Below are 11,386 nucleotides of genomic sequence, written 5' to 3'. Positions count from 1 at the left end.
TATTTAAATAGGGGGTCTCCCACACCTCTGAGTGTCCTAGTCAACTGAACTAGGATATATTCCAATCTAGTGGGGTGGGGGAAAAGGGGATACAGATCCCTTGTTTCTTTGGTGGAAACTTTCACTATGGATAAAGTGTCACTGGAGTGGAGGGACTAGACTTCGGATCTTCTGCTGCCTTCAGTGGATGTCCTAATCACCAGGATACAGAGTCATTCTTCCAAGCTTGCTCATCAATGACACTCATTTATCCACAGTAGAAAAGCTTTAATGAGAGACCAACCCCCTCCCCCACATCCCTATGTGCCTGTCCCACAACTAGTAGTTGGCTCATTCTTACAGGGAACACTTTAAGCACACCTAAACTGCCTGACTCCAGGAGAGGGGTTCCTGGCTGTGGATCACTAGCAGAGATAAGTGCCTCCCCTGCAGCCTGGACTTAGGTGCCTAACATTCAGAAGATCAGGTTAGGCCACACCCTTGTCATCAACATCGCCTCAAGTAGGGAGCAGCTTAATCTATTTGTGAATCACAATCTGAGGTGCCTATCTCACCCCATTCATTGTATAGCAAGCCTAAGCACCTACCTGCAAATCACAGTGTTGGTCCTACACTTTTGTAGGTATCTAAAAGTAAGCTTTGTGAAGCTAATCTGAAGAAACTTTCCCGAAGGGGAAGTTATTATTTAGTTGTTCAATATGAGGTTTCTTGCACTTTTCTCTGGAGCAGCTGGTATTGGCTTGTACTGAACAAATGGTCTGATCTGATAGTAATTCCTTTATCTTGACTAACCCAAACAAACAATTACATTACTGCAACATATTGTTACCACATAGAAACATGTGGCGTGCCAGTGTTAACCTTTTGTCATGGTGAAAATAGGGTCCAGTCTCTTCTTTCTGGATGAGAATTCCCCATATGCGTGTAAACAAATGTGTATTAATAAAGTACATATAAAATTGCTTTATGTTTCATTCACAGGAAGTAATAGTTACTGTGTAAAGGGAGACAGTTGCAGCTCAATCTAAAACTTTTCTTGGAAATTTGCTATATTTTATTTTTTCACTACATGGTTGTAGACTACTCAAATCACTGAATTATTTGGGTCTGAAACTGAAATAGTTAAATCATAACAATTTGATTCATGTTCAATTATAAACTGCATGACAGTAGAGACCTCTACTTTGAATACTCCCACCTCAGAAAAAGGTCTGAGCAAATATATGGGCCTTCCAGCATGTCCTGAGCGCAAAAGACTCTGCTTTCTCTCTCCCTCTGCTTATCTGCAAACCAGAGTCTAAAGGCTAGATTCACAGAGTACATAGGTATCTAACTGCTACTTTAGGTGCCAATGGCATTCACAAACCTCCTGCTCCGCTGCTATCTGAACTTGTAAGTGCCTAAATTCCCCTGGTCCCTACATTTCTACCAGTGAGCATGTACAAAACACCCTAAGTCATGACACAGCTGAGCTGTTTGAGAATCCCACCAGGATTAGGCATGAGCTAGGGTGTCAAACTAGGTGCATGCCTACCGGTTCAGGTCTTGTATAAAAGAGAGCCAACAGTTCAAGCATTGTTGTGGCTGCCAGGCACATTTGTGTGTCATTATACTAAACAGACCAATGGATAAAGAGGTGGGAGATCCAGCTCTGAATCCCTGTTCTGCCTGATTGATTTGAAGCAGGGACTTGAAACCTACAATGTGGGAGACCTGGAAAGTGCCCTAACCACGAGGCTGTTCGATATCCTGGGATCGGTCTCTCTCAATCTCTCCTGCTGAAACTGTTCCACTTTGTATTATTAAATATTACTGGAACATGGTCTTGAAGCTTATTCTCTTATATGCCATGGATATGGCTTAACCAACCACCAGCCTGTTCATTCTCTCAGAAATTCACTCTCTCACTTTTTCTCTCTGGCTCAATGACTAAGTATTTATACACAGTGGAACCGCTTCAACAGAAGAGACAGAAGGTGTGTCTACACTAAAGTCAACCTTAGGTTGACTTACAGTCACCATAGTAATTACTGCAATGGTGCACGTCCTCACCAGGAATGCTTCCATTGGCCTAAGAGGAGCAGTGTGGGGAGCTGAGAGGGCAGTCTCTTAGCTTCACTGGCAGCTCCTTGCTGGGAGCCCAGCTACCTCCCCACATGCTCCCAGGCTACCGATGGGCTGTGGGAGACATAGATTTTATTTCTTCCCCGCCTGATATGGAGCAGAGATTTGAATTTGAGTCTCCCACCTGAGTACCCTAACCACTGAACTTGTCTTGTTGAAGCTGTTCCACTTTTTAAATAAATGGCCATTGAGCCAGAGAAAGAATGACTATATATTCCAGTGGCTAAGGCTCTCTCCTGGCAAGCAGGAGTCTCAGCTTCACATCTCAGCTCCACAATTAAGCAGAGTGGACTTGAACCTGGATCTCCAGCACCCTAGGAGCTCTAACCACTGCAATAAAGATTATGGGGGGCTGGTTCTCCTATTATTACTACTTTTCCCCTTTGTGACTCTAGCTCAAAGATTGAGATGGCCCTGCCACCTGCGGGACATTTACACAAGATACATATTAGGTTGGGTACCTTGGCTGAATGTCACTGGGCGTAAACAACATGAGAAAGAGGCAGGCCTCTAAGGTACTAGGAGTCAAAGTTCTGGTCTTAACCAATACAACCAAAGCTTATTTACAGCCAAAGAGAGACAGAAATACCAGTCAGAGTCGTATGTAGGGGGATAAGTGTATGGAGAGGAGGAGTATTTTGCCAGAAATACAGCATGAAATAAGTCATTAGACTATTTGAAGCCTATAAACAGTGGGCCTCATCCTTTGGTCCTTATACATACAAAGTTCTCAGTCTTCACTGGGCAGTTTGCTTGAATAAGGACCACAGGAGTAAGTCCTTTCACACTAAGGGCAGGTCTACACTACAGACTTGCATTGGTGCAGCTGCATCAGTGCTGTAGCACTTCTGGTGAAGATGCTCTAAGTGGATGGGAGACAGCTCTCCTGTCAGCTTAATTACCTCACCTCTGCGAGAGGCAGTAGCTATGTCAGCAGGAGAAGCTCTGCTGCTGACATAGTGCTGCCTACATGGGAGGGGTGGGAAGTGAAGGTTGTTAGAATTACATTGCTCAGAGGAGTGATACACCTGAGCAAGGCAGTTATACTGAAGTAAGTGTGTAGTGTAGATCTGGCCCAAGCAACTGGAGCAAGGGTTAGATAGCTTCTCTTACAGTTCTTCTCATGTATGCTCTGCCCTTCACAACACTGAGCACTCTCAGCTCCTGTTGACTTCAGCAGGAGTTGAGGGCAATTAGCACCTTGATTGGTCCTCTGGGCTAGATTCATTCATTTTTAGAAAGAGCTTTGAGTTTATATAAATAGTTCCTTTCGTCTTGCAACATTATAAGTGGTGACATTCTAAAGGCTCACTAAGAGCATAAATTTAAATAGCTCCAGCACAGAAGAGAAAGTACATCAGAGAGCTGTCATCAGTGCTGGAAGTGCAGTTACTAAATAAACTCAATTAACAATATTTTAGTTCCTGGCATCATGAGAAAAGAACCTTGAAGATACATCATGCCAAAAGAAAATAAAGAAGACAAGAGACAAGGAAACTAAGCACGTATACTAGAGAACTCCAAGAATTCTATTATTTCAAAGTGAAGAAAATGTTGCAAGTTGTGTAATGGTCACAATATAACTTTTGCATGTATGTACACCCAAGAAACAGAGCATACCATCCACAGAAAACTATCCATGGTCAACCACTTACTCTGAGGTGCAACTCATTACTTCCATCCATATTAATATGTGTGCAGCCAATTGACAATGCAGAGTGCTATGTAAAAGCTTAATGTTCAGGTGTTACACTATCAACGTCAACGTTAACCCAAAGAACACATACTCGTTAACAGAAGAATAGGCCCCTAATATACACAGAACGTACTTCTCCAAATGTAGCTTAAAAAAAAATTCAGGAGTGTGCACATTACTGTTTCCAGTTATAGGCTTTATGGATGCCCTATATTTGCCCCTTCGCATCAAGCAGTTAAGCACACCTCCAACCTTGATTTTGGGATGCTCTTGCCATTTAACTGTTGTGGTCCAGTGACTGTGCCATGAAGAAATATGTTCAAACTCCACTAATGTCTCTTTCTAAAAATAGTGAATATCAGCATCACCTTTCCCAGTAAAAGTACAAACATGGTTTACTGTCAGTAGTCATGTTCTGTATTCTTGTAATTTAATCAGTGGATCTCAGCTCGCCCACCTACAGTAATAAGCTATTGACCCTATGGTTTGTGACTGGATCAATGGACTGCTTAAGTTTTGGACACCTGGAGGCCTCGTGTATTAACAGGAACAAACTCTTTAAACTTACTTTAGACATGCTCAATTTATCCTCTCATGTGTTGATTATATTAGCAGACTGCTTTCCTTAGAAAACCTTGTCCAGCTGCCTGCAGCAATGAGCAACAGAAGGTTAAGTCTCTGGGTCCAGCAGACATTTTTAAACTGCTTGCCTGGGTATCTGAGGGTCTTCAGGTGCCTTCTACAGTTCAGTTTGGGTAATCTGGCTCATCTCTATTTTCATCTGTAGAAATCCTAGCTGAATGTGGCTTGGCAAGTGGCAGCATAAACACTGCTGCCCACTGTGCCTCCACTGCTTAAGCTGTTGGCTGGACATTTCAGTGGTTTCATACTGCTGTCTCTCTGGACATAAAAATGTTCCAGTCTCCAGCGTTCCCAGCTTTTCCGAAACTCTGTCTGAACCTTACATGAGCAAAGGAGAAAACAAAGGCATTTAATACAGAAAGAATCAAGTCTTGAAATAAGCCCATTTTGGGACAGGAAAAGGTTTTAAAGCTCCCTTATTATTGCTTCAAATGGTCTCCCTAATTACCTTATTGGTCCATCACACCATTATTTCATAAGTAAAATAATGACAGCACTTCCTCTTATCTGTATAAATAAACCTGTTTATGCTATGCAGCGGGTACCAGCAAACCTAGTCTATATTAGCTTGCTCCAAGCAGTGCTCATCTGCAGTTCTGAAACTGTTCTAAATATGGTCTGGCCCTGTCTGCACTTGCCGTTAGTTTTTAGCACCAGTTCAGCAGCAACTGTTGCACATACCCATTGTCAGCAATGAATACATTTTCCTAACGCAAACACAACCAAAGTGTCCAAGGTCTTGTCTACCCTTAGAGTACCACTGTAACGCTTAGTGAAGACTCTGCCTTGGTGTAGGTACTCCACCTCCCTGAAAGGCAGTAGCTATGTCGACGAGAGAAGCCCATTGACACAGTACGGTCTACAGAGGGAGTTTGGTCAGTATAAGGAGTGTGGATTTTCCACACCTCATAGCAATGTAGTTATACTGACATAAATCCGTATTGTAGACCAGAAGCTAACTTTCCTTCCATGTTTTAAACTGAAAACACCTAAAGATCTGAGGTTACATTCATCCCTGTGTAATTCCATTGATTTAAGTGGTATTACATCTTGGATGAATTTGGCCCTTTGGATTTTCAACATGTTCATTCCACAAGGCAAAGAAATAGCAACTATTTACTTCAGCAAACAGCAGGCTCAAGAATTGCATCAATAAAGGATAAACCCAATAGAAACCCTCATCTTTGAGCTCCCAATAGGTTCTTGACAATAATAGTGAGTTAAAGAAAAATGTCAGTGATGAAAGATATCTTGACAGTGTCCTTCCAAACAGCATTACACCAGATATTGAAGGACATTACACAGTATCTTTGATTATGCAGTGCAGTTAAGCATAAGAATCTAGGTGAATAAAATAAACCATTGTGCCTAGTACCTTCATACATCAGTTAATTGTCATATCTTAAATTGAAGCATGGGACCAGAATATGGCACATCCAGATGTGGAAGCTTAGCATGCATGAAACTCGCCATCCCATGTCTACTGTAAGGGCCTAATTTTGACTAGTGTGTCTGAATGAGTCATGTTGTCCTCTAGTTCCTGGGCCACAGAGAGGATAAGAAACCTACTAGAGGGGTTAGTTAAAAGAGTTGTTCTCTAAGCTACCAACTGCACCTTAACTGAGTTTTTGGAACCAAGAGGCAATGGTTCTGGTTCCAAATTCCTCAAAATAAAGCAGAGATACTGTTTAAGGCAAACTGATGGGGTCAGCTATCATCTCTTTCAAAGATATCAAACAAATAAATTTCCAGCACTGAGTTCTACCAGGTGCACAAGGTTTCTTATGTATTATATAATAATATATAACAAATGGAAGAAAGGGGAAGTTGATAGTAATGAATAATAAATCAGAAGCTAGGAATTGTAGAAAATCAATAAGAGAAGCAGAGACACACCAGGAGACATCTATGGCCAGCATTCTTAACAATATCCTTCTTATTGTCCTTAAATATAATAGGAACAAAAAGAACCCTAACAATGATATTGGTCCATTACTAGATGAAAATGATAGAATTATCAATAATGATGCAGAAAAGGCAAAAGTGTTCAATAAATATTTCTGTTCTGTGTTTGAGGGGGGAAAAACAATGTGATCATATTGTATAACACTGTTTCAATTTCACTAGTATCTCAGGAGAATGTTAAACAGCAAGTACAAAGTTAGATATTTCAAAATCAGCAGATCTGGATAACTTGCATCCAAGAGTTTTAAAAGAGCTGCCCAAGGGGCTTGCTGGACCATTAATGCTGATTTTCAATAAGTAATTTCAATAAGAAGACTGGAAGAAAGCTCATGTTGTGTCCATATTTAAAAAGGGTAAACAGGATGTTCCAGATAATTATAGGCCTGTCAGTCTGACATTGGTCCTGAGGAAGATAATGGGGCCGCTGATATGAGACTCAATGAATAAAAAATTGAAGGACAGTAATACAATAATATCTTTTTTGATTGGATTACAGGTATGACTGATAAAAGTAACAGTGCCAGTGTAATATATCAAGACTTCTGCAAGGTGTTTGACTTGGTGCTACAAGATATTTTGATTAAAAAACTGGAACGATATAAAATTAACGAGCCACATATTAAATGGATTAAAAACTGGCTAACTGATAAGTTTCAAAATGTCACTGTAAACGGTGAATGACCATTGAATAGTTGTATTTCTAGGGGATCCTGCAGGGATTGGTTCTTGGCCCTACACTATTTAACATTTTTCTCAATAACGTTGAAGAAAACAAAATCATCACTGCTAAAGTTTGCAGATGACTAAAAAATTGGAAAAGCCGTAAATAATAAAGAGGACAGGTCACTGATAAAAAGCAATCTGGATTGCTTAGTAAGGTAGGTGCAAGCAAATAGTGTGCGTTTTAATGTGTTTAAATGTAAAACTACACATCTAGGAACAAAGAATGTAGATCATACTTAGAGGATGGGAGACACTATCCTGGGAAGCAGTGACTCTGAAAAAGATTTGGGGGTCATGGTGGATAATCAGCTGACCATGAGCTCCCCAGTTGACACTGTGGTCAAACGGGCTAATGTGATTCTTGAATGCATAAACAGGAATCTCAAGTAGGCATAGACAGATTATTTTACCTCTGTATTTGGCACTGGTGCAACCACTGCTGGAATACTGTGTCCAGTTCTGGTGTCCACAATTTCAAGAAAGATATTAATAAATTCCGAGAAGTGCCACAAGAATGATTAAAGTATTAGAAAATGTGCTCCATAGTTATAGATTCAAGGAGCTCAATCTATGTATCTTAACAAAGAGAAGGTTTAGGGGTGATTTGATTACAGTCTTTAAGTAACTATGTGGGAAACAAATATTTAACAATGGGCTCTTCAGTCGAGCAGAGAAAGGTACAACACAATCCAATGGCTGTCAGTTGAAGCTAGACAAATTCAGATTGGAAATAAGGCATACATCTTTAACAGTGACAGAAATTAACCACTGGAACAATTTACCAATGGTTATGGTGGATTCACCATCACTGACAATTTTTAAATCAAGACTGGATGTTTTTCTAAAAGATCAGCTCTGGGAATTGTTTTAGGGGAAGTTCCATAGCCTGTGTTATACAGGAGTTCAGACTAGATGAACCTATGAAAAGGTTGCATCAAAGAAACTTGCAGGACTCTGCCCACAACTGTCCCTGAATTTTGTAGCCTGAAACATTTCCCATAGTCTGTGTGATGAGAAATCACCCTCTAATTTCCTCCAGTGGGTCATTACTGTATGCAGGAACCCTAGAACAAACCTAAACTGATAGAACTAATAGTTCAAGACCATTTTTGATTTCTTTTTTCTGCAGTGGATGCTGATATGGCAAGCTGGAGCTGTCTGGTGTCTCTCTTACCTCATTGTTGATAAAGCAGTAGAGAATCGCCACCATAAGTCCCTGAAATCCAACAAGACAATAGAACAGCAGTCAGAAAAACAGCCCACAGAAATGCTCCAAGTTTTGCTAGTCAAACCTGCAGGGGGAGGAGAATCTCATTCCAACATGGAATGCTCCATAGTTAGAGGAAGAAACAGAAAAGTGGATGAGAGTTTATTCCTCTCTGCTGAGAAAAATCTTGATGACATAACCCCAAACACCTCTCACAGGACAAGCACGTTTTAAGGACAACCCTTGCTCCTTAAAACTCTCCCCTTTCCCTGACTGTGGCCTATAATACTCCATACATCAGCAATTCATGGGGACATTGAAATGTAGGTTGTAGGTGGCTGTGGGAAGTTTAGAAGAATAATGGCCACCCACCACAAATGGGGAGATTCCTGTAAAGTGGTCACATGTGAGACAACAGCTGAAAAAGAATCATTACAGAATCCCCCACATCCTTTCTATCCATACTCCTTAACTACCTCTCCACATGCACAGTTACAGTCCTACAGATGTGCCTTTCAAGGGCCAGATTTCCAAAAAGATATTGTAGCAGCCATATAATTTGCCCTGGGTGACACCAATACAGTTTCCCAGGAGACCATAGGAAATTTTTGTTTTTAGGTTTTGCATATAAAAACAGAAATTAACATGTGGATGCAAGGGTCAGATCACTGCTGGAGATCTAGGAAGCACTAAAAAGGAGTGTGTGTGGATGCCAGGACCGGGACTCTGCCCACCTGATTTTAGCACTCTGGCTACCCTACTTCTCCTAGGTTCATAATCATCTAACATCTGGAGCTGGATTAGGAGAGAAATTTAGGGTAACTGCCATGAAAGACAAACTGGTCTCCAGCAGCATTTAACATACAAACTGGGTTGAATGTGTGTTTCCTGGGTGTTACCTGGAAGGAGTTGAAGGAGAGTTCACAAAAGAGCTTCACAAAGCGTAGCATTCCTCTGGCGTGCTCATCAGTTACAAAGGCAAAGATGACCTCATGGGTCCCCAGCAGTGGGATCAGAGTCAATGTAGACTTGGCCAATCTAAAGTAATAAAGAAAGGGAAGTCATAGCAGGAAGTATAGCAGATACTGATTTAGCACAGAAATCTGGAAGTTAGGACTCCTTAGTTCTGTTTCTGACTTGCAGAGTCATCAGGTGACCTCAAGCAAGTTATTTTACCACAATGTGCCTGAGTTTTCCCATGTGCCGTGGGGATAATGTTTCCACATGACAATATGGGGTTGTGAGGATTAATTCAATAATGTTTGTAAAGCTCATTCAGATTGTTGGCTCAAAGGCACTATGGGCATGCAGACTACTATAAATTACTGTATAAAGAGGAATGCTGACATTGGATTATTTAGTATTCCTTAGCACTTACATAGCACATGACATCTTCAAAGCACTATAGCTAACATTAACTGTAAGTCACTGAGCTTTGTAAAATGAGAGACGTGAACTTTAAGTAAAAGGGAATGATTGCTGACACTTACAAGGCAAGCTCCAAAGACCAGGGACCTCAGTGGTGAGGGAAAAGCCTAAGTAAAACATCTCCCAGTACAAGTGCAATGAGCAGAGATATGAATATACAGGAGGAGAAGAATGCTTCCAAAACCAATGGTTCTTAACACTGATGAGGGGAGTAAGCCACTGAGCAACACAACCTGGTAATGAAATATGCCAGATCCCTAAGATGGGAATTCCTAGGCTGCCTGGGGCCAGAGAATCAGCTCACATGTTATCAGCATCTCATGAGGAGTTGTCATTTGCAGACAAGATGCAAGTTGTTCCTCGAAGAAACGCGAAGTAGAGGCTTCAATGGAGTATCAGGGCTCTCAAAGCCTACTGAAGGCAGGCTCTCAATTAGTTTGGCACCCTGGATGCTGTGTTTCAAAGTGATATGTAAGCAGAGAGATGGAGAACCAAAGTGCACACATCAGTGTGCACTTACAGGCAAGCGGGAGATGTAGGAGCAGCAATGGACCTAGGCAGGGGATTCCATGAAGTGGCTGAGAGGGTGGTTTAAAAAGGAAATCTCCTAGCAGCCACACTTGCCTTGCAATTAGGGCTCTGCACTGCCACCTGAGGAAGCCAGGGTCAGCCTCTTGCCTCCTTATATGGCAGAGATTCAACTTGCTCTGGGACACTCATGGGGGAAAGGGAGAGGCGCCCCATGTGGCTGTGCAGCAACCCCTCTGGTTGGCATATCAACAGTGCTAGTAGGTTCAGAAGGGAGTCCCAACTTGGTTCTATTCAGTTAGGAAGTCTTGCAACAGAGAGAGAAACACCCTTGCGGGGAATAAGAGGCCAGTTTTCCAAGATTCTCCCAAGATTCCCGAATTCTCTGGGGTAGGCAAGAAGTTTCCCAACAACCTCAGCCCCTCCACACAGGAAAAGGGATTTGCTGCCATCAAGATCTCCATGAACAAGAGGGGTGGCAGGGAGGAGAAAGGAGAAAGTACTGAGAGAGACAAGGAGAAACTACCCTGCCTGACACCAGCACAGATAGGCCCAATTGCTTTCCAAATACTCTTGAATCTAATCCAGTGCATTTCTAGGGCACCTAGCCTTGGTGTATTTTACTACCAAACAACAGCTATAAAGAACACAGCAAAACTGCAAGACCTTTCAAACTGCATCAATGCCTTTCACGCTCTCCCCACCTCCTCAGGAAACGTCAGAAAGGAGAAGTTACCACTAACTTCTTGGAGAGGAGTGAAGAGGAATCCCTGGCCTCCAGTTTTGTTCTCATCATGGGAGTCAGTCTGATCTTTCTAGGCTCTTGGAGTGAAGATGGAACTTTTTAGGGCTCCAACCTAACAAAAGACGGTTACTCACCTTTGTAACTGTTGTTCTTCGAGATGTGTTGCTCATATCCATTCCAGTTAGGTGTGTGCGTGCCGTGTGCACGTTCGTCGGAAGATTTTTACCCTAGCAACACTCGGTGGGTCGGCAGGGCGCCTCCTGGAGTGGCGCCGCTATGGTGCCGGATATATACCCCTGCCGACCCAGCCGCCCTTCAGTTCCTTCTT

At 42.1% G+C, this 11,386-nt stretch overlaps 1 protein-coding gene across 1 annotated transcript in view; it reads right to left on the bottom strand.

The window, feature by feature from the left end:
* Positions 1-3,962: 3,962 nt before the first annotated feature.
* GLP1R (glucagon like peptide 1 receptor) overlaps positions 3,963-11,386 on the bottom strand; it is a 63,777-nt gene continuing 56,353 nt past the window's right edge. The window contains exons 11-13 of the mRNA XM_032790230.2: positions 9,257-9,395; positions 8,325-8,366; positions 3,963-4,780 (exon numbers count right to left, since the gene is read on the bottom strand). Of these exons, the coding sequence (XP_032646121.1) occupies positions 4,613-4,780; positions 8,325-8,366; positions 9,257-9,395 (349 nt within the window). The 3' untranslated portion in view covers positions 3,963-4,612. The remainder of the gene's footprint in view (positions 4,781-8,324; positions 8,367-9,256; positions 9,396-11,386) is intronic.

Source organism: Chelonoidis abingdonii, chromosome 3 (assembly GCF_003597395.2).
Source record: "Chelonoidis abingdonii isolate Lonesome George chromosome 3, CheloAbing_2.0, whole genome shotgun sequence".
In the NCBI taxonomy this organism is placed as follows: domain Eukaryota; kingdom Metazoa; phylum Chordata; order Testudines; family Testudinidae; genus Chelonoidis; species Chelonoidis abingdonii.
This window is presented reverse-complemented; position numbering and strand designations above follow the sequence as displayed.